This window comes from Chiroxiphia lanceolata, chromosome 19 (genome assembly GCF_009829145.1).
Source record: "Chiroxiphia lanceolata isolate bChiLan1 chromosome 19, bChiLan1.pri, whole genome shotgun sequence".
Classification (NCBI taxonomy): domain Eukaryota; kingdom Metazoa; phylum Chordata; class Aves; order Passeriformes; family Pipridae; genus Chiroxiphia; species Chiroxiphia lanceolata.
The window spans coordinates 4715839-4739483 of record NC_045655.1 but is presented as its reverse complement, the minus strand read 5'-3'; the positions used below and the strand labels follow the sequence as shown (position 1 = coordinate 4739483).

At 48.0% G+C, this 23645-nt stretch overlaps 2 protein-coding genes across 11 annotated transcripts in view; one reads left to right on the top strand and one right to left on the bottom strand.

The window, feature by feature from the left end:
- The first annotated feature begins 452 nt into the window (after nucleotides 1–452).
- On the top strand, nucleotides 453–1342 carry LOC116796276 (GTP-binding protein Rhes-like). The gene has a single exon (XM_032706769.1). The coding sequence runs from the start codon at nucleotides 702–704 to the stop codon at nucleotides 1326–1328; it is 627 nt and encodes a 208-aa protein (XP_032562660.1). The 5' UTR covers nucleotides 453–701; the 3' UTR covers nucleotides 1329–1342.
- A 13308-nt stretch (nucleotides 1343–14650) lies between these two features.
- TNRC6C (trinucleotide repeat containing adaptor 6C) overlaps nucleotides 14651–23645 on the bottom strand; it is a 98311-nt gene continuing 89316 nt past the window's right edge. For 6 of the 10 annotated variants that reach the window (XM_032706426.1, XM_032706420.1, XM_032706418.1 and 3 more), the window contains 5 exons: nucleotides 22885–23001; nucleotides 20334–20528; nucleotides 18888–18958; nucleotides 18023–18162; nucleotides 14651–16679 (listed from right to left, as the gene is read on the bottom strand). In XM_032706426.1, the coding sequence (XP_032562317.1) occupies nucleotides 16319–16679; nucleotides 18023–18162; nucleotides 18888–18958; nucleotides 20334–20528; nucleotides 22885–23001 (884 nt within the window). In that variant the 3' untranslated portion in view covers nucleotides 14651–16318. The remainder of the gene's footprint in view (nucleotides 16680–18022; nucleotides 18163–18887; nucleotides 18959–20333; nucleotides 20529–22884; nucleotides 23002–23645) is intronic. The other 4 variants (XM_032706427.1, XM_032706421.1, XM_032706423.1 and 1 more) reach the window with 2 other exon arrangements.

The window sequence follows — 23645 nt, the reverse complement described above, 5'->3', positions numbered from 1 at the left end:
TATGACGGACGGGAGAGCTTATTTATCCCCCTCAAGTCAAATATTTCATTGCTTCACTGAAGGCTTGGGCACATTTGCAGCAACGCCGTCTGCAAACGAGTCCCCAGCCCCAGGTAAGCGCAAGAAACGCTGTGGGTGCCGCTGTCCAGCCCCTGACATGCCTGGCCTTGAGCCACCCAATGGGTAGGGATCAGCCACTGATTGTCCCTGCTGCCAGCAAGCCCAGGAATGCCAAGGAGCACCCGTTAATCTCCAGGCAGGACAGCAGTGCTGGATGGCTGCGGTGCTGCGGCTCCCGGCGCTCCCGGCAGCGGCGGCGGAGCAATGCAGCGCGTTCAGCTCCAGGGCTGGAGTGGCTTTCCAGGGCTGAACTCCGCGGATTGGCCCGGAGCACCCCGCTCTCCTCCCTCCCTGCCCTCCCTCCTCCAGCACCCACAACCCACTGGAGATTGGACAGCTTGGTGCCACATGGCAGAGAGGAACCAGGATAAAAAAAAAATGAGCCGGACTTGTGGATTGTAGAGCGCGCGGCGAAACAGCCGGGGAGAAGTTTGCGGAGCGGTGACACCAAGCTCCTCTGGCTGCACTGAGTCGCTGCAGGGGAGGACGGACAGACGGAGGGACACCGGGGCTGCAGCCACCCAGGGACACCTGTGGGGTGAGCGCCAGCTGCGGAGCATCCTGTCCCCTCTGCACCAGCCATGTCCCTGGTGGTGAAGGAGAAAAACCACGTCCGGTTGGTCTTCTTGGGAGCTGCCGGCGTGGGCAAGACATCCCTCATCCGCCGCTTCCTGATGGACACCTTCGAGCCCAAGCACCGGCGCACGGTGGAGGAGCTGCACAGCAAGGAGTACGAGGTGTGTGGGGCCACGGTCAAGGTGGAAATCCTGGACACCAGCGGCAGCTACTCCTTCCCGGCCATGAGGAAGCTCTCGATCCAGAACAGCGACGCCTTCGCCCTGGTCTACGCCGTGGATGACGCCGAGTCCTTCGAGAGCGTGAAGAGCCTGCGGGAGGAGATCCTGGAGGTGAAGGAGGACAAGTTCCCCCCCATCGTGGTGGTCGGCAACAAGGCGGAGAGCGGCGGCGAGCGGCAGGTGCCGGTGGAGGACGCCCTGTCGCTGGTGGAGCTGGACTGGAACAGCCGCTTTGTGGAGACGTCGGCCAAGGACAACGAGAACGTCCTGGAGGTGTTCAGGGAGCTGCTGCAGCAAGCCAACCTGCCCAGCCGGCTCAGCCCTGCGCTCTGCAAGAGGAGGGAGACCCTGCCCAAGGAGCAGGCGCTCAGGCCGCCCATGAACAAGACCAACAGCTGCTCCGTGTGCTGAGCCGGCTGCCCCGGGGCCGGGAGGAAGGCGGTGGCAGCAGCGGCACCGGCTGGAAACTCAGGTGGGCTGGGTGGGGAGAGGCGCTGCCTCGGCCAAAACTAACCCTGCTGCCTCCCACCCCTTCCTCCCTCTTCCCCACCCAGCCCACCGGGAGCAGAGAGGGTTGGAAGTGATGAGGAGGGAGCTGGAAGGGATGCTGGTTGCCGGGACAGTGCGGGGAGAGGGTGAATTCCCAAAAAAGGCAGGAGGCTTACCTGGGGAACGGCCATCAGCAGCCAGAGTGCTGGGTGGGAGCAGACAGGCACAAACAGCGGGGCTCCTGCCATGGGATTGGAAGGTAGATCTGGGCACCTGCAGCTGCATCACCCCCACCAGTGCTGCTCTCCCGGGGAGCCCTCAGGCCCTGGGTCACCTCAGCCCAAGCACTTGCACCTCCAAGGTCCCGGCACGGCCACGGCAACCACGGCAGACCCAGTGTCCAAAGTAGTTCTGAGTTTGTACCTGGCGTAGAGCATGAGATAGGGCAGTCTGTGCATCAGTTTGGTTTTCTCATCTCTTTTCATTTGTTTGTTTTTTAAGCATTCCCAATAAACACTTTGTTGCGAAGTGGAGCTGGAAATTGTCTCGGTTTCTTTCTCCTGTCTTTCAAGTGCTGCAGTGCCCGATATCAGTTTTATGCCCTTATCACTGCATTTTGCTTTCCCTCCTCCATGCTCCATCCCTATCTGGAGTGTCCTGGCACTGGAGGAGCCTCCCCAGCTCTCCAGCCTCCCCTGACAGTGTCAGGACATTCAGTGTTATGATTTTGCTGCTAACTGAACCACACTTCAATTTTTCACCAAGCAGGAGAAACTAACAACAGAACACCTTCTCACCTCCGAGTACAGAAAACAACCAGCCATTAAAGGACAGCTGATCCACTGGAATAAAAACACAAACACGTTAAAAGGAGATAATAAATGGTGCAGGGGAAGGCACAGAAGGGCCCTGTTTGCTGTGCTTGAGTGTGTGCTGCACCGATTTACTCTCCCCTCACACAGCCCATCTTTGCTGTAATGAGCACTTAACCTGCCCAGCAGCCACACACACACGTTTTTATAGAGATATTAAAACTCAGTGGATTAAAGAGTCAACCCTTTAGTCCAGACCCCAAGGAAATGGACAATTCGGGGTCCTCAGCTCTCAGAAGCCCAGCCCTACAGGACATTGTGTCCCTGTTCAGTTGAGCAGGGGTACCCAATGCTCCCAGAGGAGAAGGTGCCAGCAGGGAAAGCCCAGCCTTTCCACGGGCATCACTTGCTGGGGCACCCTGCTACCACATCCTCCCTGGGCACTGCTGCAATGACAGTGACCTCCAGGCAGCCAAAATCCTTCTCCTGCAGTCTGGAGTCTGATGTGGGATGAGGATGGGGGGCAGGCAGTGGTGGGGGGCAGGTAGCAGAGGGCACAGGCAGGTGGCTGCTGGGGGTTCAGGTTGCCCTCACCTCTCTCTGTCTCTCTGCCACATACTTCATGCTGCCACTGCCACGCTCTGTGAGGGTGTGTGGCCATCCCTGGTCCAGCACCCTGGGGACACACAGAGCTGCTCAGGATAGAGCCCCTTCCTGGGGAAAATGGGGCTCCTGCCTGCAGGGAATGGAATATAAAGGCAGTTCACTTTGGGCAGCTGACCCAACGTGGTGCCCACAGCAGGGATGGGTGTGAAAGATGCAGCCACAGGGATGCTGCACCGTGGTGGTACCCACCAGCCAGGACATCTAGCAGAGCTGGACAGGGACAGAACTGTCCTGCCAGCCCTGACCACACTCAGTCCTGGCCAGGGATGCCTCAGACTAACTCTCTCACTAACCAGCTGGCCCCAGGAGTCCCACACCTTCCAGAGAGGGTTTGTGTTTGGATTGGGTTATGCAGAATCAGGAGGACCAGGCCCTTTGGATTACAGTACTATGCTAAAAGCAGAAGAAAACCTCTTTGCAGTGTAAAATGAGGACGCTGGGCTGAGCAAGGCTGGCTGCCAGCCCCCTCCTCTGCAGATCCATGATATGGACTGGAAACACCTCCTGACATCTGGGGGAGCTCAGCACCCTCCCCAGGCTCAGGCTGGCAGAGTTTCCATAGGGACAGGCTCCCCTGAGTCCCACTGCTGCCTTCTCTGGGCAGACCAGTAACCCCGGGGGGCTCCAGGACCCCCCACTCCCAGCCAGTTCGGGCCCAAGACCTGACCGAGATGCTGCAGCTGCAACGGATGCAGAAACCAAGATGCTGGAGGTGCAGAAGATGCTGGAGCTGCAGAGGGAGGTGCAGGAGGTGCAGAGGGAGGTGCAGGAGGTGCAGAGGGAAACGCTGGAGGTGCAGGAGCTTCCGACGCAGATGCTGGACCCTCTCCACGGGCCCAACTCCTGCCCCCACAGTCCTGGGCTCCAGCAAAGAGCGGAGCCATTGGAGGAGCTCTCCAGCAGCACTTGCCCCTCGCCCAATGCCCGCCAGCCTTGTACAGCCCCCTCCCCCTGGCTCCCGGCCCTGCCAGCGGCGGGGTCCCCTCCCAGGGCCGCCCCCAGCCCCGCTCCCCATGGCCAAGCAGGGCAGGGGCTCAGGATGCCGTGGGGATGCAGGACAGGGATGCAGTGGGGGTGCAGGACAGGGATGCGGGACAGGGATGCAGTGGGGGTGCAGGACAGGGATGCAGGACAGGGATGCAGTGGGGGTGCAGGGCAGTGCTCCACAGCCCTTCAGCCCCCACCTGCAGAGCCCCTCTCTGGGCACTGCATGTTTGGGATTGTTTTGCATCACTCCCATGAAATGCTGTGGCAGGGACAGCTGTGCCGGGGTTGCAAACAATCGCCTCGCTGGGACTTTGGGATCAGCCAGCTGTGGCTGTGCAGGGACACGGAATGGAGCTGGGGTTGGCAAGCGTTTGCCGTGCAGGGGCTCTGGCAGGACAAGAGCCTTTGGATGCCTTCTCCCCACGGCTCTGTGCAGGAGGCAGGGCAGGGGAGGGCAGGCGGGAGCCTCAGCCCTGCCAGAGAGGCAGCGGTGCTGTGCTGCAGGAAGGCTGTGGAACAGCTGCAACATCGAAATGCACCCAAAGCAATGCCTGGTGCCCGTCCCAGAGGAGTGATCTGTGCCAGGCACAGCGTTCTTGGAGCCCTGTCCCAGTCTCCACCCGTGCCTATCACTGTGCTGGGGCTCCAGCAGCACTTCCCTCACCCAGAGCAGGGCAAGAGGTGACTCCAAGGCTAATGTGCCAAGTGGGGTTAAAAACAGGCAGGTCTGATGTCTCATGGCCTGAGGGGGGGGGGGGGGGGGCTGTAAACTGTGTTCAGCCTCTGCTGAAGCAGCAAAATGCAGGTGAGGGTGGTCCGGGGGTGTCTGCTTCACACAGGGGTGGTAAAGCCTCGCTGAGGGCTGGAGCCAGTGTGTCTGGCGGGTGTGTCTCTGTACAACGTGGGGTGGTGAAGGGCTAAACACCTGCAGCTCATTTTCTTCCAACAAACGGCAACAGGTGAAATGGCTTTTCCTCCCCAGACAGCAGTCACAGGTACAGAACACGGCGCAGCTGCAGCCCAGTCTGGAGCCTGCACACACAGGCTGGCTACAGCTGTCCCTGCAAACATCACCCAGGCACATGACATGAGCAAAATTTGCCCTTCCTTCTGCTTCCCCTGCCAGGAGGAGAGGGCAGCTGGGGCAGGTGCTTCGTGCTGGGGCTTCAGGGGAAGAGCAGGATCCATTTGAACACCCGTCCAGGTTTCCCCCAGCTCAGCTCTGCCCTGAAGCACTTGGTTGTCCAGAGGAGCTGACTGTATCCCCGGGTTCCTACAGCCCCTGTGGGTCAGGGGAGCAGCAGATGAAAGTCCTCTGGCCTCCCGAGCAGCTGCTCAAAGCCTCCAGCACACAGGAGACCCAGAGTGTGGAGGGGAGGGTGCCTGTGATGGTGGCCCAGGGCAGTCAGGGCTGCTGGGGCTGTTGTCTCCATTGGCTGATGCAATGTCCGAGGCACAGGATCCAGGGAAAAGCCTCAGTCCCTCAGTCCCCAGGCACAACCTGGCTGTCCCCAGTGTGGCATCCCGGGCAGCAGCAGTGGTTGCTCTTCTGATCCCGTTTCTGGGGCTGAAGGGGTTTCCTCACCTGGCCCTCTCAGTTGTGGTTTAGGGTGGAGTTGGTTTTCCATAGGTGGGCTGTCACATCCGTGTGCAGAGGGCCTGGTACCGGGGAAGGGAGATGTTCTGCAGGGCATGAGAATGGGACAAGGACACAGGGCCCTGCCCCCGTGGGGTCACTGTGGGCCAGTTGCTCTCCCTGCACTGGAAATCCCAGCCCCTCCGAAGCAGTGAGGGCTGTGCCAGGACACACAGAGCTGCCCTGGCTGGTGCCGAGGTCTCTGGTGCTGTTTTTCCACAAAAAAACCCCATCACAGTGAACTTGCAGAACCAAGGGCTGCTTTTTCCATTCTCAAAACAGCAGAAAGATCTGGAACATCATCTCATTCTAACTTCTTTCCCTTCCCTCTGCCTCCCCCTTCCCCCAGCTGGACCCGTTTCACTCCAGACTCGCCTCCAGCGCAGACAAGAGCCCCTGTCCCCACGCTCACCCGTGTCACCCCCCGGGAGAGAGAGAGAGAGAGCTCCGTGTGATCCCTCCCGTTCTGTTCCACATCACGTAGCACATCCCATCAAACCGCCGCGAGACGCTCCCGCTTAATTTGTGTACACAAACAATCAGGGAGAGCGAAGCTGCCGCCGCACCAGTGACAGGCGCGGCCGCGGGGAGGGAGCAGCTGCCGCCCGGGCTGTGCCTAATTGGCGCTGGCTGCCGCAGTTTGCTCAGCCCTGATTGATGCTCGGCCCCGGCACACGGACACTCGCGCCAAGGACACCCAAACGAGAAAGCAAAACATTTTAAACCGAGGAAGCGGCACTTACTCGTTGAGGGGATAATTAAGGGTATTTGTCTTTAGGGCCTTTTTGGCGAAGCACCGGGGAAACGAGGCGGGCTAAGTGCTCTGGGAAGAGCAAACCTGCGGCCCCCGCATCACATGAGCCCCATTAGGGCTCTCCCAGGGGGTTGGCATTCAGGGAATCGTGGAACTGTTTGGGCTGGGAAAGACCTGGGAGGTCACCGAGTTCCCCCCTCTCAGCTTTCAGTGCTTTTCAATGCAGGAAAGGAGGTTGGAGCCAGGTGGGGTTTGGTCTCCCAGGTAACAAGCGACAGGACAAGAGGAAACGGCCCCAAGTCGTGCCAGGGAGGTTTAGGATGGATATCGGCTAAAATTTCTTCTCCCAAAGGGTTGCCAAGCCCCGGCACAGCTGCCCAGGGCAGTGGTGGAGTCACCATCACTGGAAGGATTTAAAAGCTGTGTAGATGTGGCACCTGGGGCCATGGGTTAGTGGTGGGCTCGGCAGTGCTGGGTTGACAGTTGGACTCAACCATTTTAGAGGTTTTTTCCAACCTTAGTGATTCCATGACTGAGCCCATGCACCGGCCCCGGGAGCGTGGGCTCCCGGCTCGCCTCACTCACCTACAATTCACTCTCTGTTCGCGATGGATCCCTGCAGTGCGGCCCCACAGCACCCCCGCTGCCGGTTTGCACCCCTAGGGCAGAGCAGCCACCAGCACCCAGAAATCCTCGGGGACACAAACCCTGTCTGGAATTGCTTCCAAGAAGGGAAGTTTTTAAAGGATCCCCCCCAACCCCCCGCGCCGGGGGCTCGGAGCGGCTCCCCGGCTCCACCGTGTGGGGACACGGGGAACTGCAGCCGCGGGCACGGGCAGGGCCAGGGCTGAGCCCCGGGGACGCGGTGACCGCTGACCCTCTGACCACTGACCCTCTGACCACTGACCGCTGACCCTGCGACCACTGACCCTCTGACCACTGACCGCTGACCCTCTGACCACTGACCCTCTGACCACTGACCGCTGACCCTCTGACCACTGACCCTCTGACCACTGACCGCTGACCCTGCAACCACTGACCCTCTGACCACTGACTGCTGACCCTCTGACCACTGACCCTCTGACACTGACCACCGACCCTGTGACCACTGACCCTGTGACCACCGACCACCAACCCTGTGACCACCGACCCTGTGACCACTGACCCACTGACCCCTGTGACCACCGACCCCTGTGACCACTGACCCCTGTGAAAACTGACTCTCTGACCACTGACCCCTCTGACCACTGACCCTGTGACCACCAACCCACTGACCACTGACCCTGTGACAACCGACCACCGACCCACTGACCACCGACCCACTGACTCCTGTGACCACCAACCCCTCTGACCACTGACCCCTGTGACCACTGACCCTGTGACCACCAAACCACTGACCCACTGATCCCTGTGACCACTGACCCCTGTGAAAACTGACTCTCTGACCACTGACCCCTGTGACCACCGACCCCTGTGACCACTGACCCTCCGACCCCTTTGACCACCAGCCCCTGTGACCACCAGCCCACCCTGCAGCAAGCTCAGATTCGTTCCCTGGACAGAGCAGGTTGCAGGAGCTCAGGGGTCCACAGGCTGCAGGACTCTGACCATTTCTGAAGAGGATTTCCAGTCCTTTGCCTTTCAGTTGACAGCTCAGTGCACGGAGAGCAGCGACCTGAGCTTAGCCTGATACAAAGGCCTTTCCAAATCAGGAGGTTCCAGGGAGGAGCCTCAACTACTCTGTAAACACCTGAGTTCATGCCCTGTGTCCTCCCAGGGCTGAGTATCCAGGTGGCCTTCAGGAAAGACCACAAATGTACATGGCAGTGCCTTAATAAAACAGGGCTGCTTGTCCATGCAAAGAGAGGAAAAGGGGGGTTTGTTCCCCTGACACGAAGTTGTGCCACAAGCCATGGAAGGGCAGTGCCCCCCTGAGCCTTGGAGAGCAGATTGGCTTCTGGGGCTGGGCCAAGCCTGGCAGCATCTCCAAAACAGCAGGAATCTCCACTCTATGAGTGTTTTCCCAGCTTTTCACCACAGCTCTGATCATCCCCATCAGGGCTCTGGCCTTAATCACAGGGCACCAGAATCCAGTGTTGCCTGTGCTGTAGGAGCCCCAATGTCCCTTTGTTACAGCCTTGTAACCCATGGGGAGAAGCCAAGGTGCTGATAAGCCTTTGCTTGTTTTGCAGACCGTGAACTTCCAGACTTGGCCATGATAAATAGATAAAAGAAAAGGAAGAAAAAAGGTAAAAGGCTGGATAAATCCTCTGACTTGGTATTTCTGCTCTCTCAGGTCCCACACAGGACAGCAGTTGGTCCCACCACTGGCTGTGAAACCAGCAAAGCACTTTTAAGAATGCACCAATCCTTGTTATGCCAGGGGGAAATGACAAGAACACTAGGAATAACCCCATCTGGAAAACATGGTATTTGGCCTCCTAGCCTTGTTGAAGGTCCAGGTAAAAGGAGACTTCAGTCAATTCCCTCCAGACTCGCTTCAGAAATTTCCCTTTCTCATCTAAAGACAGTGCCCAGAGTGGGCTCCAATGTCCTGGAACACCTGGAGTCTATAAAACAGATTAAAAAAAAAAAATCAGTGTTTGAACTATAAGGGGATAAAGATCACTGTCTTTACTGGGAGATGTCTGTACTAGAGGATGACTCAATCCCTCACCTATGTACTGGGTCCTGTTATGTTTGGATACTCCCCTCTTCCTTCTGCCCCCTTATTTAGGGACAGAAGCAAAAATTCCTTACATTGTCTTAAATTTCATCTTTTGAGGGTTTAGTGTTTTGTGCTTAACCTCCACTAAATAACAAACAGTGTCCTGCTGCAGAAAAAGTTTTAAGCTTTATTGTGTGTCAATCCCAGTTTTAATCTTTAATGGTCTGTGACTAAAAACAGCACCAAGGGGTGTCTGAGGCCCCTTCCTGGGCTGGAATTGCTGGTTCTGAGTGCCCAATTTCATGTCTTGTGTTTCAGAAAAGTCCCAGGAAAAGGTATTTTTTCAAAGAAAGATACTGGGGAAATCTTGAAACTGCTCCCACCTGTGCCAGGTTATTGTGTGACCCACAATTCACAAACCAAGAGGCAGCAAAAGCTTAAAAAGCAGTTCAGGGTGACAGCAGCAGAACATGCAGTGACTGCTGGTGAGCAAGAAATAAAGGATATTAGAGCAACCCAGTAAGTTGGACACAGCTTCAGGACCACCTCCCTCCATGCTTAAGTTTGCATAGTGATGCTGCAGAAAAATCCAAATCCATCACTGAGCCAGAGCCAGTGGGGAAACCCATTTGTTGATTTGGCAGTTTTTTTTGTTTGGTTTTGTTTTGTTTTTGCTTGTTTTTGTTTTGAGCCATTTTTAGCTATTTCAGAAATCCCCTACGAATCAGAGAGATCCCTGTACACTTCCAGCCCTGTCCCTGGGCTCTCCACCCTCCTCACACCAGCCACATCCCACCTTGGATGCTGCAGGTCTCCCCATCGTGGTAGTTTTTTGGAAACTGTTCAGCTATAAAAGAATCTCAAGGTAATCAGTTATCTTCCTATGAGCTTTTCCTTCTGAATTCATGATTCTCCCAGAAAAGAGAGGCTGTGCTTAGCTGTGGGGACTAATGCCTGTCCCCTCCTATGTCTTTCAGATATTTTGTGCTCGTGCTCAAATATCCCACTGGGATTATAGTTCTAATTAGGCAACTTACAGACTTCACACAGGCAGAAGCTGCCATTCTTCACCTGCAGAATAATCATCTCCTCTGCCTTTATCAGAAGTTTCCTGTCATCTGTAGGGAGGGAAGAGGTGGGAAGGAGACAGACAAGTGACAGGAAAAGGCAGAAAAAGTGGGTCCCTCTTGAAATCAGATAAAATAATGAAAAGATGTTTTTTCTGCCCGTGTGAGTTACAGACAGTAAAACATACTTCCTGAATACTGCAGCCAAAACAACCTACTGCAAAAATGGAAAGAGAATCTGCTCCTTTCCACCACCATCAGTAACACAGAGAGGTCTGCAGCCTGCTTGAATACATGTTTTTGGTATAAATTAAGAAATCCAGAAAAATTATGAAATGGGCAAAGGATCCAGGAGACAGAACAACAGAAAAATTACAGAGTAATCTGCCACGGTTTTGAATATTATCACAACCATTCCCTGAACAAAATGAACATTTAAAGCAATAAATATTAACTCAGGACAGAGGCACTGATGGGGACACCCACACACTCTTCCCCAGGAGTGAGCACCTCACAGGTAGGGCAAGGCAAACCACCTTTACCAATAACCATATTTATTGAAAGCAAAGCAATCTTCCAGCTTTTTGTGTTTTATAACATTGTTTTAATAACCCTGAAATCATGACTCGCACTGGGACCACGTTTTCATCAAGACAAAATTTACAAGCAACTCGTTTCCAATGCATGGGACAGTAAAAACCAAACACCAGGGGCACGCACACAGAGGACAAAGTGTCATATTCACGTCTAATGAAACACCTTCATTAGAGAGAAGGAAACAGTGGGAGCATGAGGGGTTAAAATGGTCATCTGATGGTCAGCTGGACTGTCTCTGCAGAGGCTGGACTGGTGCTGGAGGATGGAGTCTGGCAACTTGCAGCAATAGTTAACCTGAGCGATTGGTGTATCCGCTGGAGGAAGACACCTAGACCCCACTAGAACATGGGCACGTTAGTCCGTCCTCCCTCAGGAAAGCTACAGTGTGGATGAGTGTTGGAGGCGCCTCTCCCGAATTCCAAGAGCACATTTCTGGAAGAGACCCCTCGGGAAGGAGGGGGGATGTGAGAGGACAGAAGCCGGGCTGCTCCCGCGGCCGTTAAGGTTTCACGGGCACGTCGCCGCCTCGGGAGCGGCACAAGGACCTGGGTGAGACAGTCCAGGAGACCTGCAGGGAGCTGACACGTCCTGGGCATCTCCTTCTGATCCTGCTAAGTGAGCCACAGACCCTTCCAGACGTTTGGGGAGCTGCCGTTTCCCTCGGGGCGCTGCGGAAGGCGGCGGACGCCAGGCATCCGTGCAGTTCCCACCAAGAGTTCCTTTGAGCTCCACATCCCTTTTTTCCAGAACTCCCCTTCCCTGAAACTGGCTATGCAGGACTTGAGATTGTACATTCAGCATCAATACAGTGACACAGGGGCACAGCTGGCACCGGACAGCGGGGACTCGGCAGCAGTTCGTGGACAGCGTCAGAGGATCCGTCACCACGGCAGCCTTGGATCTGCTTGGATCTGCTCCACACTGTAGCTGCCCACAACCCAAATCCTAAAAGGGTTTTCCAATTCCATTTCCAGACTCTTCCAACTCCAATAATTCTTAACATATACAGATATCCATATACAATTTTTTTTTTTTTAATTAAAAAGCTCCTTCACATACACAATCATATATTGAATTAGCAAGAACAATAATATATTTCTGGAGCAGAAAAAGCGAAAACATCTGCTCTGCCAGTGCCACCCACAAACTAGACAAGGAACTAAGAAGAAGTTTGACAGTTTCAGATCACTTAGGAAACAGAAATTCTCTCGGCCTTAAGACAGGGAGCCATGCAGTGAAGGTGCCATGGAGGGTACAGCAAATGCAATATACAGAAAAAACACAAATTGTTAAAAATGTTTTCTTGTAAAGATGCTGGAGCCACGGGGTGAATCCTGATCATCAGGAGCTTTCTTTACAATTTGAGAAATACTGAATAGCACTGAAGCAGGAGAATGACACTGAAAATAAAGAGTTATGCCAACAGTAAAATATTTGATTTTGGTCAAAAGCTGTATTCCCTTTAATATACCAGGGGGATGCTAAATATTAAGAGTGCATTTGATTTACAAAAAGCCAGCACTGCCAACCCCATGGAAGACTGAAACATCCAACTCATAAAGGACTTTGATGTCTTGGCAACAAAACCTAAAGACACCAGAACCGAAAGCCTTCCCTGCCAAGGAAAAAATGCTCAATGAAATGCAAACCAAACAAAGAACCAAGGAAGGAAAAGAGAAGGAAACTCTCTTCCATGAGTTACATTAGAAATGACTGGAAGAGGTAAAAAATAGGGAGGTGGGAAGGAGAACAGAAAAAAAGAGCTGTGCAACTTTGGGGCCAGATCAATAAAATTGGCAGAACAGGCTGCAGACAGGGTTTTTCACCTGTTTCAATAACAGAAGTTACCCCCAAAGCTGAATTTGGGTATTTTGAACAGTATCATACCCACCACCAAACTGCAACTCCGAAGTTGCTTGGGACCCCCCCTGCCCCACGGGTCTTCCTTATGGAATTATGGTTTATGGACAATCCCAGTGACAGCACAGGTGGTTGTTCAGGACTGGGAACCATTTTCTTATTAATCCAGCTGTCCATTTTAGTTTTTTCCTTCTCAAATGGACTGGGGGAATGAGTTTCACCAGTACAAACTCACACCCACCGAGACCCAGGGCCAGCCCTGCTGTACAGCACATTCAGCACCAGTTGCCCCAGTGCCACCAAGGGTCAGGAACTGGTTTGGTGGAGGTGGGAGGAGACCATAAAGTTCAGATGAGGGAGGTGGAGCAAGGTTGGGATCTCCCCAGGAATCCTCATCCCTTCATCTCCCGTGCCTCAGGTTGGCATGGTGGGGGTAACGGGACCTTGGAGTGGTTACCCACTGCAAACACCTTCCTCAAATCAAACCCTGAAAGGCCAAACAGGAAAAGGTTTTGGTGTTCCTACCCTATTGCTCAGCTCAAAAATTTTACTGGCAATTTAGAGACATCCCAGAAACTGGGAGGCTCTGGGATGACGGAGCAGGGGAGTCATCTCCAGCCTCGCGGCCTTCACAGGGCTGACGAGTCACCTACGTTACTGAAGACATGGAAAAATGATAAAAACAGAATTTTAACATAAAAATGGTTACTGCTGGTTCTGCAGTGCTTTTGGATGTGATGTGCAAAGCGTTCATGGAACAAGCTCATGAGTGTGTCACCAACAAGCAGAGGGAGCGACCACAGGAGGGGTTTTCCTGGCTTACACGTCATCCTCGTTCAAAGTGAAAGAGTTAAACTTCTTCATGAAATACCTTAACAGATTTAACAATAGATATACTTTTAGTATCCCCTGCATAAAAGAAAAATACACATTATTTCAACAGCCAAGAAAAAACTGCAATTTATTAAGTTTCAAAGAATCTTCGTACTCTTGAAAGCAACTTTCGGTGCATGTTCTTTAACAATCACATTCTATGAGGAGAATAAACATTAAAAGCCACAATTGTTGGTTTTCTTTTTAATCTCAGAGTTACAGACATCTTTAATTCAAAAGGAAAAGGCAAAAAAAAAAAGAAGAAAAAAAAAAAAGAAACCCCAAAACAAAACCCACCCACCCCGAACCCGCCAACAGAAATTTTCATTCCCAATTTGAAAATATCAAGAGTTTTTCTACAACTCAATGCTAAACTTCAGCATGGAAAATTGTATGTAAACACGCACATACACACATACATATTTTATATAAGTGTGTGTGTGTATATATATATATAAAATATATATGTAACAGGCGTGTAATGGCAATGAGATGCAATTACTCTGAGGAAAGGTTATTCAGCTAAATACACTACTAAAACTTGAGGAAAAAAAAAAAACAAGTCTTGAACCCAGTTTGTGCATAGTTCATGATCCTCTATAAAACCAGCTTTTGTTAATTTGCAATCTTGCAGGACCCTTTTAAATCTGATAAAACCATTAAAAAGCTAATCTTCCAAAAAAAAAAAAAAAATGTAATGCACAAGTTTCCTGATCCAAGCAGGCAGGGAGCACAATGTTCATATAATTTTTAAAACATACTTGAAGTGTATGTTATTCCATTGTCTTTCTTCCTTTCAAAACAATCAAAAACATTGATCTTTTTTTTTAAACATAAAGCGATTTTTTTAATATATAAAGCACTCTTCAAACATCTATTTCTTTTGAGTCCATTATTTGGTAAATATGTAACTGCTACACATTAGATTAGGTATTTTCTTCTTTCTTACTGTCTTTTTTTTTATTTTATTTTGTTTTTTAATAATATCTTCAGTGCTAGGAGTTGGGTTTTTAAAAATACATGAAATGGTGTGGAGTTGCTCCTCGGGAAACCCGGCTTTCCTGAGACATCTTCCACCATGTGCAAGATAGTGATCACAAAGTTTTCGCCACTTCGACGAAGAGGAGGAAAACAACAACAAAAATAGTACACAGCAATGGCCAAAGAAAAGGATAATACAACAACACTGTTCAATCCCAGAGCTCTGAAGTAGCATATCTTCATTCTGAAAATAGTTTTCTTTACGATGGAAGTCTTTTTTTTTTTTCCTTTTTTTTTTTTTTTTTTTTTTGTGGTTTTTTTTTTTTTTTTTTTTTTTTTTTTTTAATTCCTTTTTTTATTTTAAAGTTTGAAGGAGAGAAAAAAAAGGTCTGTAAACAGGTGGGAGCCAAAACTCCTGGCTCCTCCAAAAGCAGTCAAAACTTATGTCCAAGTGCTTGTTTCTGTTCCTGCTTGCAAGGGAACTATCAACTCTTTACAATTATCTATGGCCACAGTTCAACAAGAGTATTTTTTTTTTTTTTTAAACTTTATATTCCGAATGGAAAAATGGTGCAATACTCCGGTAATAATTTTCTTGCATTAGTCCACAATAAAAAGCCGCTAAAGGTAGATATACATATTATTCTCCAGAGATACACACTGTAATTTTTAAAATGCAATAAGAGTCCTTGAGTAAACATTTACACGTGAATTGTCGCCGGCCCCTTCTATCAGTTTCTTTCCTTTTTTTTTTTTTTTTTTTTTTTTTCCTTTTTTTTGTCCTTTTTTTTTTTTTTTTTTTTTTTTTTTTTTTACCATTACAGGATTAGCTACAAGAAGGGCTGCGGACACTCAGTGCAAAGTTAGAAGCTAATAACAATTAAACATTTGACCAATGAGCAAATAAAAAGCATATACTGAATCAAAAGGAAAAAAACTTCACACGTTGAGTTAAACCACACGTGGGCACACACACACTCACACACACACACTCACACAGGCACACTCACATCTGTCCCAACAAAAACATAGAGTCTGAACTTTTTAAAAAAAAAAAAAAATTCTTAGAGCCTGTTTTTTTGTGTACTGATGCTGACCTGGAAGTGTAATAATTCAACTCAGAAAGTGTTCACATTTTGTTATTGGCCTGCTGGATTCAAGTATTTGCATGTTGATATGGTTTGTTGTCTTTTTTTTTTTTTTTTTTTAAATTTTTTTTTTTGTTACTTTGTTGATTTTTTTTTTTCACTTTTTTTTTTTATATATTTTTGGGATTAAAAAAAATGACATGAAAAAGTAATGAAACAAGGGCAATGTGCATAGGCAGATCCATGGGAGTAGTGGACACAGAGATACCCCAGCCCTGCCCTCCCTCCCCCCCAACTCAACCTGTACAGTCCATAGTTCCCACTTGGATTCGTCACTTTTCTGTACCAATGGTAAATATCACACTTCACCCTTTCTGATTATTGGGTCCGCCTCTGTAATGTGCATAATATAGTCACAGGCTCATTTAAATAGGCTTTCATTTCCCCTTCCCACCCCCCCCCCAAGTTGATAAAATAACCCTTTCCAGCCCAAATTCTGAAAAGTGCCCTTCATGATAGACCTATCCTAAGCAGCTTTTATACTTGGTTTTGAAAAAAAAAAAAAAAAAAATCACCATACAAACATAAAAAGACAACATAAAACAAAAAAGCCATGAAAAAAAAAAAAACCAAACAAAACAAACAATAAAACCTGTCATTAGCATGTGACACTGACCAAAAGGAGCCCATACTGTTTCAGGAACAGTTCACAAGGACTTCTGCAGTTTCGGATTCGATATTGGACAGAGGTACTAAGGAGGGCTGCCAGTCTCATGGGTTAAAGCTGGATTCTTCATCGAGCCCGGGACTGGAAAGGGTTACAATTATTTTTTTTTTTTTTAATTTTTTTTTTTTTTAAATTTTTTTCTTTTTTCCTTTAGTGCTGATGATTGTTATTTCCATTTTGTTTTCTCTCTCGTTTCCTAGATGGACTCCCCGCTGAGAAGATCCCCCGGGAGAAGAGTGTTCAGGGGTGTGGGGCTCCCGATGACTCTGCCGTCGTCGGCGCTGGGGGGTCCCCAAAGGCTGCTGGAGTACTGGGGGACCCCCCCCCACAGCAGGTCGCTGCTGCCCTTGCCCCCCAGGCAGGGGGGGTTCCAGTGGCCGGTGTCGGGGCGCACCAGGCCGTGGGAGCTGCCGGAGGAGCCCAGGCGGGTCTGGGTGGATCCAGTGTTGGACTGCCAGCTGGAGGTGGGCGGCAGCGCCTGGCCCTGCGCCAGGAAACGGTTCACTTCTTCCTCACCAGCAAACTCGGCCAGGATGGTAGTGTTTCCCAGGACACACCTGAGGGCACAAACAAAAAAAAAGGTGGAACGAACGGTGTGAGGCGAGGGGTGCAAAGGGCACTTCTGGGAACACACACCCGAGGTGGATGGATGTCCTGTGAGGAAAGGCTGGGAGAATTGGGGTTGCTCAGCCTGGAGAAGAGAAGGCTTTGGGGTGACCCTAATTGCTGCCTTCCAGTACCTGAAGTAGCTAAAAGAAACATGGAGAGAGGCTATTTACAAGGGCCTGGAGTGACAGGAAGAGGGGAATGGCTTTTTCTGTCTCACAGATTAGATGTCAGGGAAAAATTCTTCCCTGCGACGGATAAAGCACTTGGCACAGGTTGCCCCATCCCTGGAAGTGTCCAAGGCCAGCTTGGATGGGGCTTGAAGCAACCTGGCCTAGTGGAAGGTGTCCCTGCCCATGCTAGGGGGTGGAACAAGATGGTCTTTAAGGTCCCTTCCAACCCAGGCAATTCTATGATTCTGTGACACAGATCCATCTAACTCCAAGTTGAAATTGAGGTGTAGATTTATACCACACCCACTCATTTTGACCAGTCCCTGCCTCTTTGACAAAGCCTTCTCTGTCCTGTTTTCTATCCACCTTTCTGCATCAACAGCCAAACACCCAAAGCCATATGTGTGGAGATCACCTCCTTCAACTGACACATCCTGGGAGCCCAGACTCTCTTTAGGTATAAGGATAAAAGCCCACAGCCAACTGCTGTTTCTGCTACCTCAATACTTTCATTATACTCATGCTATAACCTGTTCATAAAGAGAACTACTTTCCAACACTAAGCACCCGAGTATTCTCCTGAAACATCAGTATCTGCATTCTTCATCCTCCCTGATCCACTGATTTCATCACTCAGATTCTCCCCTCCTGCTTTTATGCCAATTAATCCCATGGGTTTTAAAATTCCTAAAACCCACATTTTGTTGTCATACACTTCTCTCATAACTCCTTTAGGAAAGGTGACCACCATGAACACATTTTTAATTTATCATTGTTATGTCTTTTCTGCTGCTCTCTAAAGCTAAAACCTTGTCCCTCCCTCCGAGCTTCTTTTGGAATCCTTATCACATCTTACAAACTCTTTGCAGCCTTACAGGTGACAAATCCTAACTGGAAACATTATTAATGGTGAATAAAGTTTTGTAATGACCTCTTATTCAGTGGTACATGAGTATCTATCCCCCACGTAATTTTTCTCTATCTCATTCAGGTAATTTTGAAAATCAGATTAAAGTAACTAGTGATCTGAGTTCTGACTCCTGGCAAATAAAATGCCTAAGAAATTAGTTTCTGAGATAAAGCTGGCTTAATAACCAAAGAAAAAGAGAGCAGAAACATACATGTGCAGAGACTTTTGGGCCTTGGCTGCTTCCTCCTTGGAACTGTATCGGACCACAGCATTCCCTTGGGTCAGGTTCAAGTGGAATGTTATGAGAGGGCCGTGTTGCAAACACAGTGTCCGCAGTGTGGAACCATCAATCTGGGGGGAGAAGGGGGCAAAGGTTGTCTGTGCTGCTGTGATGTTACTTTAAAATGCTTGTTAAGCAAGTTTTAAAAGCTAAAGAGTGAGTACAAGTGAAAGGAAAAAAAAGAAGAATTTAATTACAGACTTAGTACTCTCTGCACTGAGGGAGACATCCTGTCTTTTCTTAAGATTTCCTTTAAGTCCAGCGCACAAAATTTCCCAGTTTAGGTCATATAAATTATATTTATCATTGAAAGTCCATAGAAGTTGAGAAAGAAGTCAAAGGAAAAACACACTGTTCATAAATATAACTTAATTTTCCCCAAGATCAGTTTGGATGTTTGCATTCAAGGCTTTGTGGTTTATATTCTTCCTTCTCAATGACACTGTGTGAAGGACAAGTAGAGGATTTAACAGACTCGTGAGAAGAACCAAAAAAACCCACAGGAAAAGCAGATTTTACATTTCTGTGCCTGCTTTAAAGCACCATTCACCTCCAAACTTACACATAAACAAATGGTGCCCACTGAATGACTAATTACAGCCTTAAAAGTTTATACTTGATTTGACAGCACTTTGAAAACCTAATAAATTCCCTGAAGAAGACACCTGTAATAAATGCAGAGTAATTATCCTTCCTTCAAATAATTCAAATAACCAAGGCTGCTAAATGTTGTTCTTATAATCCCTTAAATGTACCAGGTCTTTTTCCCTGACCAGTTAAGCACAATTCCAGTTACCTGGGGGGTGAGGTTCCGAAGAACCAGCCAGCTGCTTGTTCTCCCTGAGCTGTCAGTACTCCATGCAGAACCTGCAATAAAATTCCACAAAAAAAAAAAAGCACTGATCATGGTTTGGAGAGCATTTTACAAGCAAATTTATCTGGAATCACAACACACTAGCAAGCCTTACTGCTACTGAAAACAAATCCTATGGCTGTTTCCTCACACCTTGATTTACTGTCTCCTCTGGAATGAAAGGTTGTTGAAGGAAAACCTGCTCTTGTTACATTTAAAAGGTCTGTGGCTTTTTCCACACTCCCAGAGTAACTATGAGGAAACTGGCAGATGCAGGTATGACACTGCAGCAAACTGGATCTCCAGGATACATTAGAATTAATCTGGAAGGCACATTTTAAAAGCAATTCTGATGTCCAAGCTCAGGCTGCTGCCTGCTATTAAAGATTTTATAGCACTGCAGCACTCTGCTATCTTGCCAATGACAGATTAATGTGTATGACTTATTCAAAACAGGTATTTCTGCACTGACAATGTCCTGATTGAAGATACAAGGACATAACCAACAAAACCTGCTCTTCCAACCTCAGCCTGGTGTTTTACAGCTTGGAGTTTTGCATTAAGAAACTGTCCAAGCTTGGTATTTACGAGTGGCATTTGAGAAACCACAGTGGATCCTGTGGTCACACATGTGACCACAGTCAGGCTGGAGAGAATCTGGGCAGCAGCAATATCTGCCCCCACAGGTGGGGCTTTGGTGAAGGAAACAGATCCAAAATTAATACCAAAAAAAAGGGAAAACCATTTAATTCTCAGCTTAGTGAAAGCAGATTAATAAAATAGTCAGCTTTATAAAATAGGTGTAATACTTGCATATATATCTATATTTATACAGATATCTCTATACAGAGAGCCAAATATACATATATATATATATATATACATACATACACACACACATATATATATATATGTGTATACAGCCATGATTTCCCATATTTGCATTTAAGCAAACAACATCTAAAAAAAGAGTCTGTGTGAGAAAAATTAAGGCATTCCCTGAGGGCCCTGCAATGCCATCAGGTCCTAAATGCTTCACATCCATGCTCCAAATATGTATCCCATATTAATTCCCTGAGCTGATATTGAAGCCTCGTAGAGCTTCAATATCAATCGTACCACAAAACTAGAAAGGCATTTTTAGAAAATAAGGAAATGGGAAAAAAAATCCCAGTTGGAGAGTAAATAATTTGGCAATTCCTGTATAGAATTACTCATGTGACCACCTGAAAGACAGCAGCTTCATTCACAACTTAGCCAAAGTGAAATAAATAGACATGAGATTAATCCCCAAAAGAGACACGACTCCGCTTGCACTGAACCTCCAGATTCTGGAGCCCAACACACAGAATAAAAGCAGGTGTTGTAAAGCAGAGAAGCTGTGGGTACCAGAGGAGTAAGAGCTGGTCCAGCCCAGGGGACTGGCTCCCCACGTGGATGATGGCTTGGTGTTGGTTAAGCCTGGAGGGGGTCTCGTCGGAGCCGTAGTGTTTCTGGGTACCTTCCACAGTTCGTGGGACAGAGAGGCTTGTGTGTGAGAGATCGGGCCAGAGGACCACGTGGACTTGATGTCTGACAGTTTACCTGCAACAGGAAAAAAAATACATTTGTGTAGTCTTAATTTTAAACCCCCAGTAGGAAGGGTATCACTGAGTACATTCCTCCAATTTTTCAGGAGGAAGACAACAACAACCTTCTGTACCATCCAGTGCTATCAATCCTATATCCTTTGAACCTACCAGTGTTTACATTTTCAAACAATTTTGTATTTAATGAACCTCACAACACCTGCTATGTGCACAGTTCCCTCTTTAAAATCTCCTACTACTTCTCTTTCTTTTTAAAGATGATACATGAAAAAAAAAAGGCCAGAAAATGGACTTAGGTATTTGAAATCTAATTGCACCAAAATTATAATGAAACACTTCAAGATTGTCTCTCTCAAAGGTTTAATAGGATTTAAACTTTTTTTTTTTAACAACTCCTTTTATCTAACGAAGAAACCAGTATATCCATATGTTCTTCTGACATATTATTAAAATTCTAAAGATCAAAGACCAATAAAAACTTTATTTCTTAATATTCAAAGTAACTGATACTCTTTTTTCCAAGTATCTTTGAGGAAAATGAAGTCTGCAGAAGTTCAAATCATATCACAACCTGTCACTCTTAGTAACTTTTTGCTGTTCAGTTTGTTATTTCCCTAATCAGTTTTTAAACTCTGACTACTGTTCCTGCCAAATCAGAGTTCAATAAAAAACCACAAAACCAACAACAGTAAATACAGTTTGGCATTTAGAGAGGCAGACAAAATTGATTTAAAATATGAGTACCAAAATAAACCTCTTTATTCACCTTTAGACTTACACCTCCCTGCCTTTCCTCCTTGTACCAACACATGTTGTGCAATTAGAGCCCAATTTCCTTGTCACAGCACAATCCTGCTGTCACCAACACTGGCAGCACGTGTTGGACTGGAATGGACTGAAAGGGACACATCCTGCATCTTCTGCCACAGCAAATGATGTTGTGAATGTGCTGCTTTAATGCTTTAATGCTGATTGCAGAGAATAAGAAAATACTTACTTGGTCTGACAAAGTCTAAGATGCAAAAATCTTGTGAGTTTTTACAAGACTAGGTTTGAACTGGCAGATCTGAGTTTATACTGGATCAGTGCTTTGCATCAAGGCAGCCACTGAGGGTTTTTTTATCAATGCTAAAGCCAAATTTACCAGTTGCCAGGTCACAGCCTCAGTTATATACACACACACACTCTCCCCAGATTGCCTCCATTTATCTAAATCGTTTAACACAATGATTTTATATTGAATCACAATTCAAGTAAAAGGGCAACCACTCTCCCATCTTCTTGCAAACTGGAGCAACAAAAACAATTTGACAATGATGATGAGGACATTAATGAGTGTAAAATGGTGTGAGGGAAGGGAGCAAGTCTGAGTTGGAGAACTCAGAGTAGCCCAGCCTGTGATGTGGCACACGACACATGCACATCACCACAGACCAGATGTTGCTATGTCACTACTGCTCATGGGGGTAACACAAACATTAGATGACACTGCAAAAATATAAGAAGCAAATAAAGCAGAAATGCATGGCAGATAAAGAAAAGCAAGCCATTCCTTTCTTTTCCTTTCACTGGAGGAAAACATTCCAAACAACCCCTTTTTGTTCTGCATTCTGCAGTATGACCTGGAGGCTGCACCTTCCTTCATCCAGAGAAGTGGAGGTTTTTCAGTGGTTAGATGTGAAAATGCTAATCCAATCCACACAACAGCCCCAACACATTTTTACAATGGGACAAACTGGATATTTAGGTAGATAGTTTGCAAGCAAAGTTGCCATGTTTTGCAGAGATACACTCCAGCATTCAGAGCTCATTAAAAAGAACGGGGCAGTTATTTAGTCCACTTACAAGCTCAGTCATACAGGGCAGCATCAGGCTTTGGCTTGGCTATTAAAAGACATTTAAGAGCCCCAAGAAACCCAACCCCTCCAGAGCCATGCAGACTTAAGTCAAGTCCTGGAGGTACTACTAAAGCTTTTCCTGAGCTGAAGATGTTTCACTTTTAAGAGTGAGTTTAGTAACAAAATTTTCACATCAGCTCTTACTGGAAGTGTCTGGCAGGGGTGTTCCTGCTGAGGTCCTAGACAACAATCCTCCTCAGAGATCTCGATGCCAATACAGAGCGACAGCCCATGGCACCAAATGGAATAAACCACATTTTTCCTGAGCACAGTTCCAGGCACACCCTCCAACACTCCCCGCTGAAGGGCTGCCGGGAGAGCTGCCCACCGAGCCCAGCGCTGAGAACGCACTCCTGTCTCTGGCAGCAGTGCTGTAACCACTGGGAAAGCACCTCCTAGGGCCTTTTGCTGAGAATGCAGAAGGATGTGGAAGTAGAAAGGCCAGTTCCGTACCTGCAATGCTAGGTGCAGATGCAATGCTGCTGAAAGAGCTACTGTAGCCGGAGGCACTAAGCGGCCAGGCACTCGATGAAGGCAGCGTGGCATTCTGAGATGATGTTGGGGATGACCCTGCAGAACCAGCAGAGAAGCAACTAAGAAAGATGGGCATAATGATGTTTGGTGTGACATAAGCAAGTCTGTTATGTGCAAATACAAACCATGCAAAGGCATTTTTCTCCTTAATCAGCCTGGTCTCTGAAGGCTATGAAATGTTACTGAAGGTGTGTTACAGTGAAGCAGAAGTCTTTGGTAGAAAAGAGAAGAAAGCTGGCACAGTAGCAGTTAGAGCAGTGCCTGTGAGGGAGGCAAATTCTGCGTTTCCTTTAAGATATGTGACTCAAAAAAATTAGTGTTAAACTGTTTAGTCTCAAGGAACAGGCTTCATTTATCAAGGTCCTCTGCCAGCTGACTTAGGTAATGGCAACTGTAGATGAGCAGAGATGCATATGATAAACTAACCTCTTACCATGGGTGATCTGTCCTAAATTACTCAAGGTAAGTACTTCCCCTACATCCTAATGCCCACAAACATCTTTAAATTTTTGCAGACTTTCAGTAAAGTAAGGATATATTTTAGCAATCTCTTCTTCAACTGATAACATAAATGAAATAGCCTGAAACTACCTCAGTAAATCATTTACAATCTGAGGAACTATCTAAGAATACATTTCCTTGCTGGCAGCAAATGAAAGAAACTGAACATAAAATAAAAA

Coding starts and splice junctions, on each gene's coding strand:
- LOC116796276 (XM_032706769.1), top strand. CDS start 702: ATGTCCCTGGTGGTGAAGGAGAAAAACCACGTCCGGTTGGTCTTCTTG.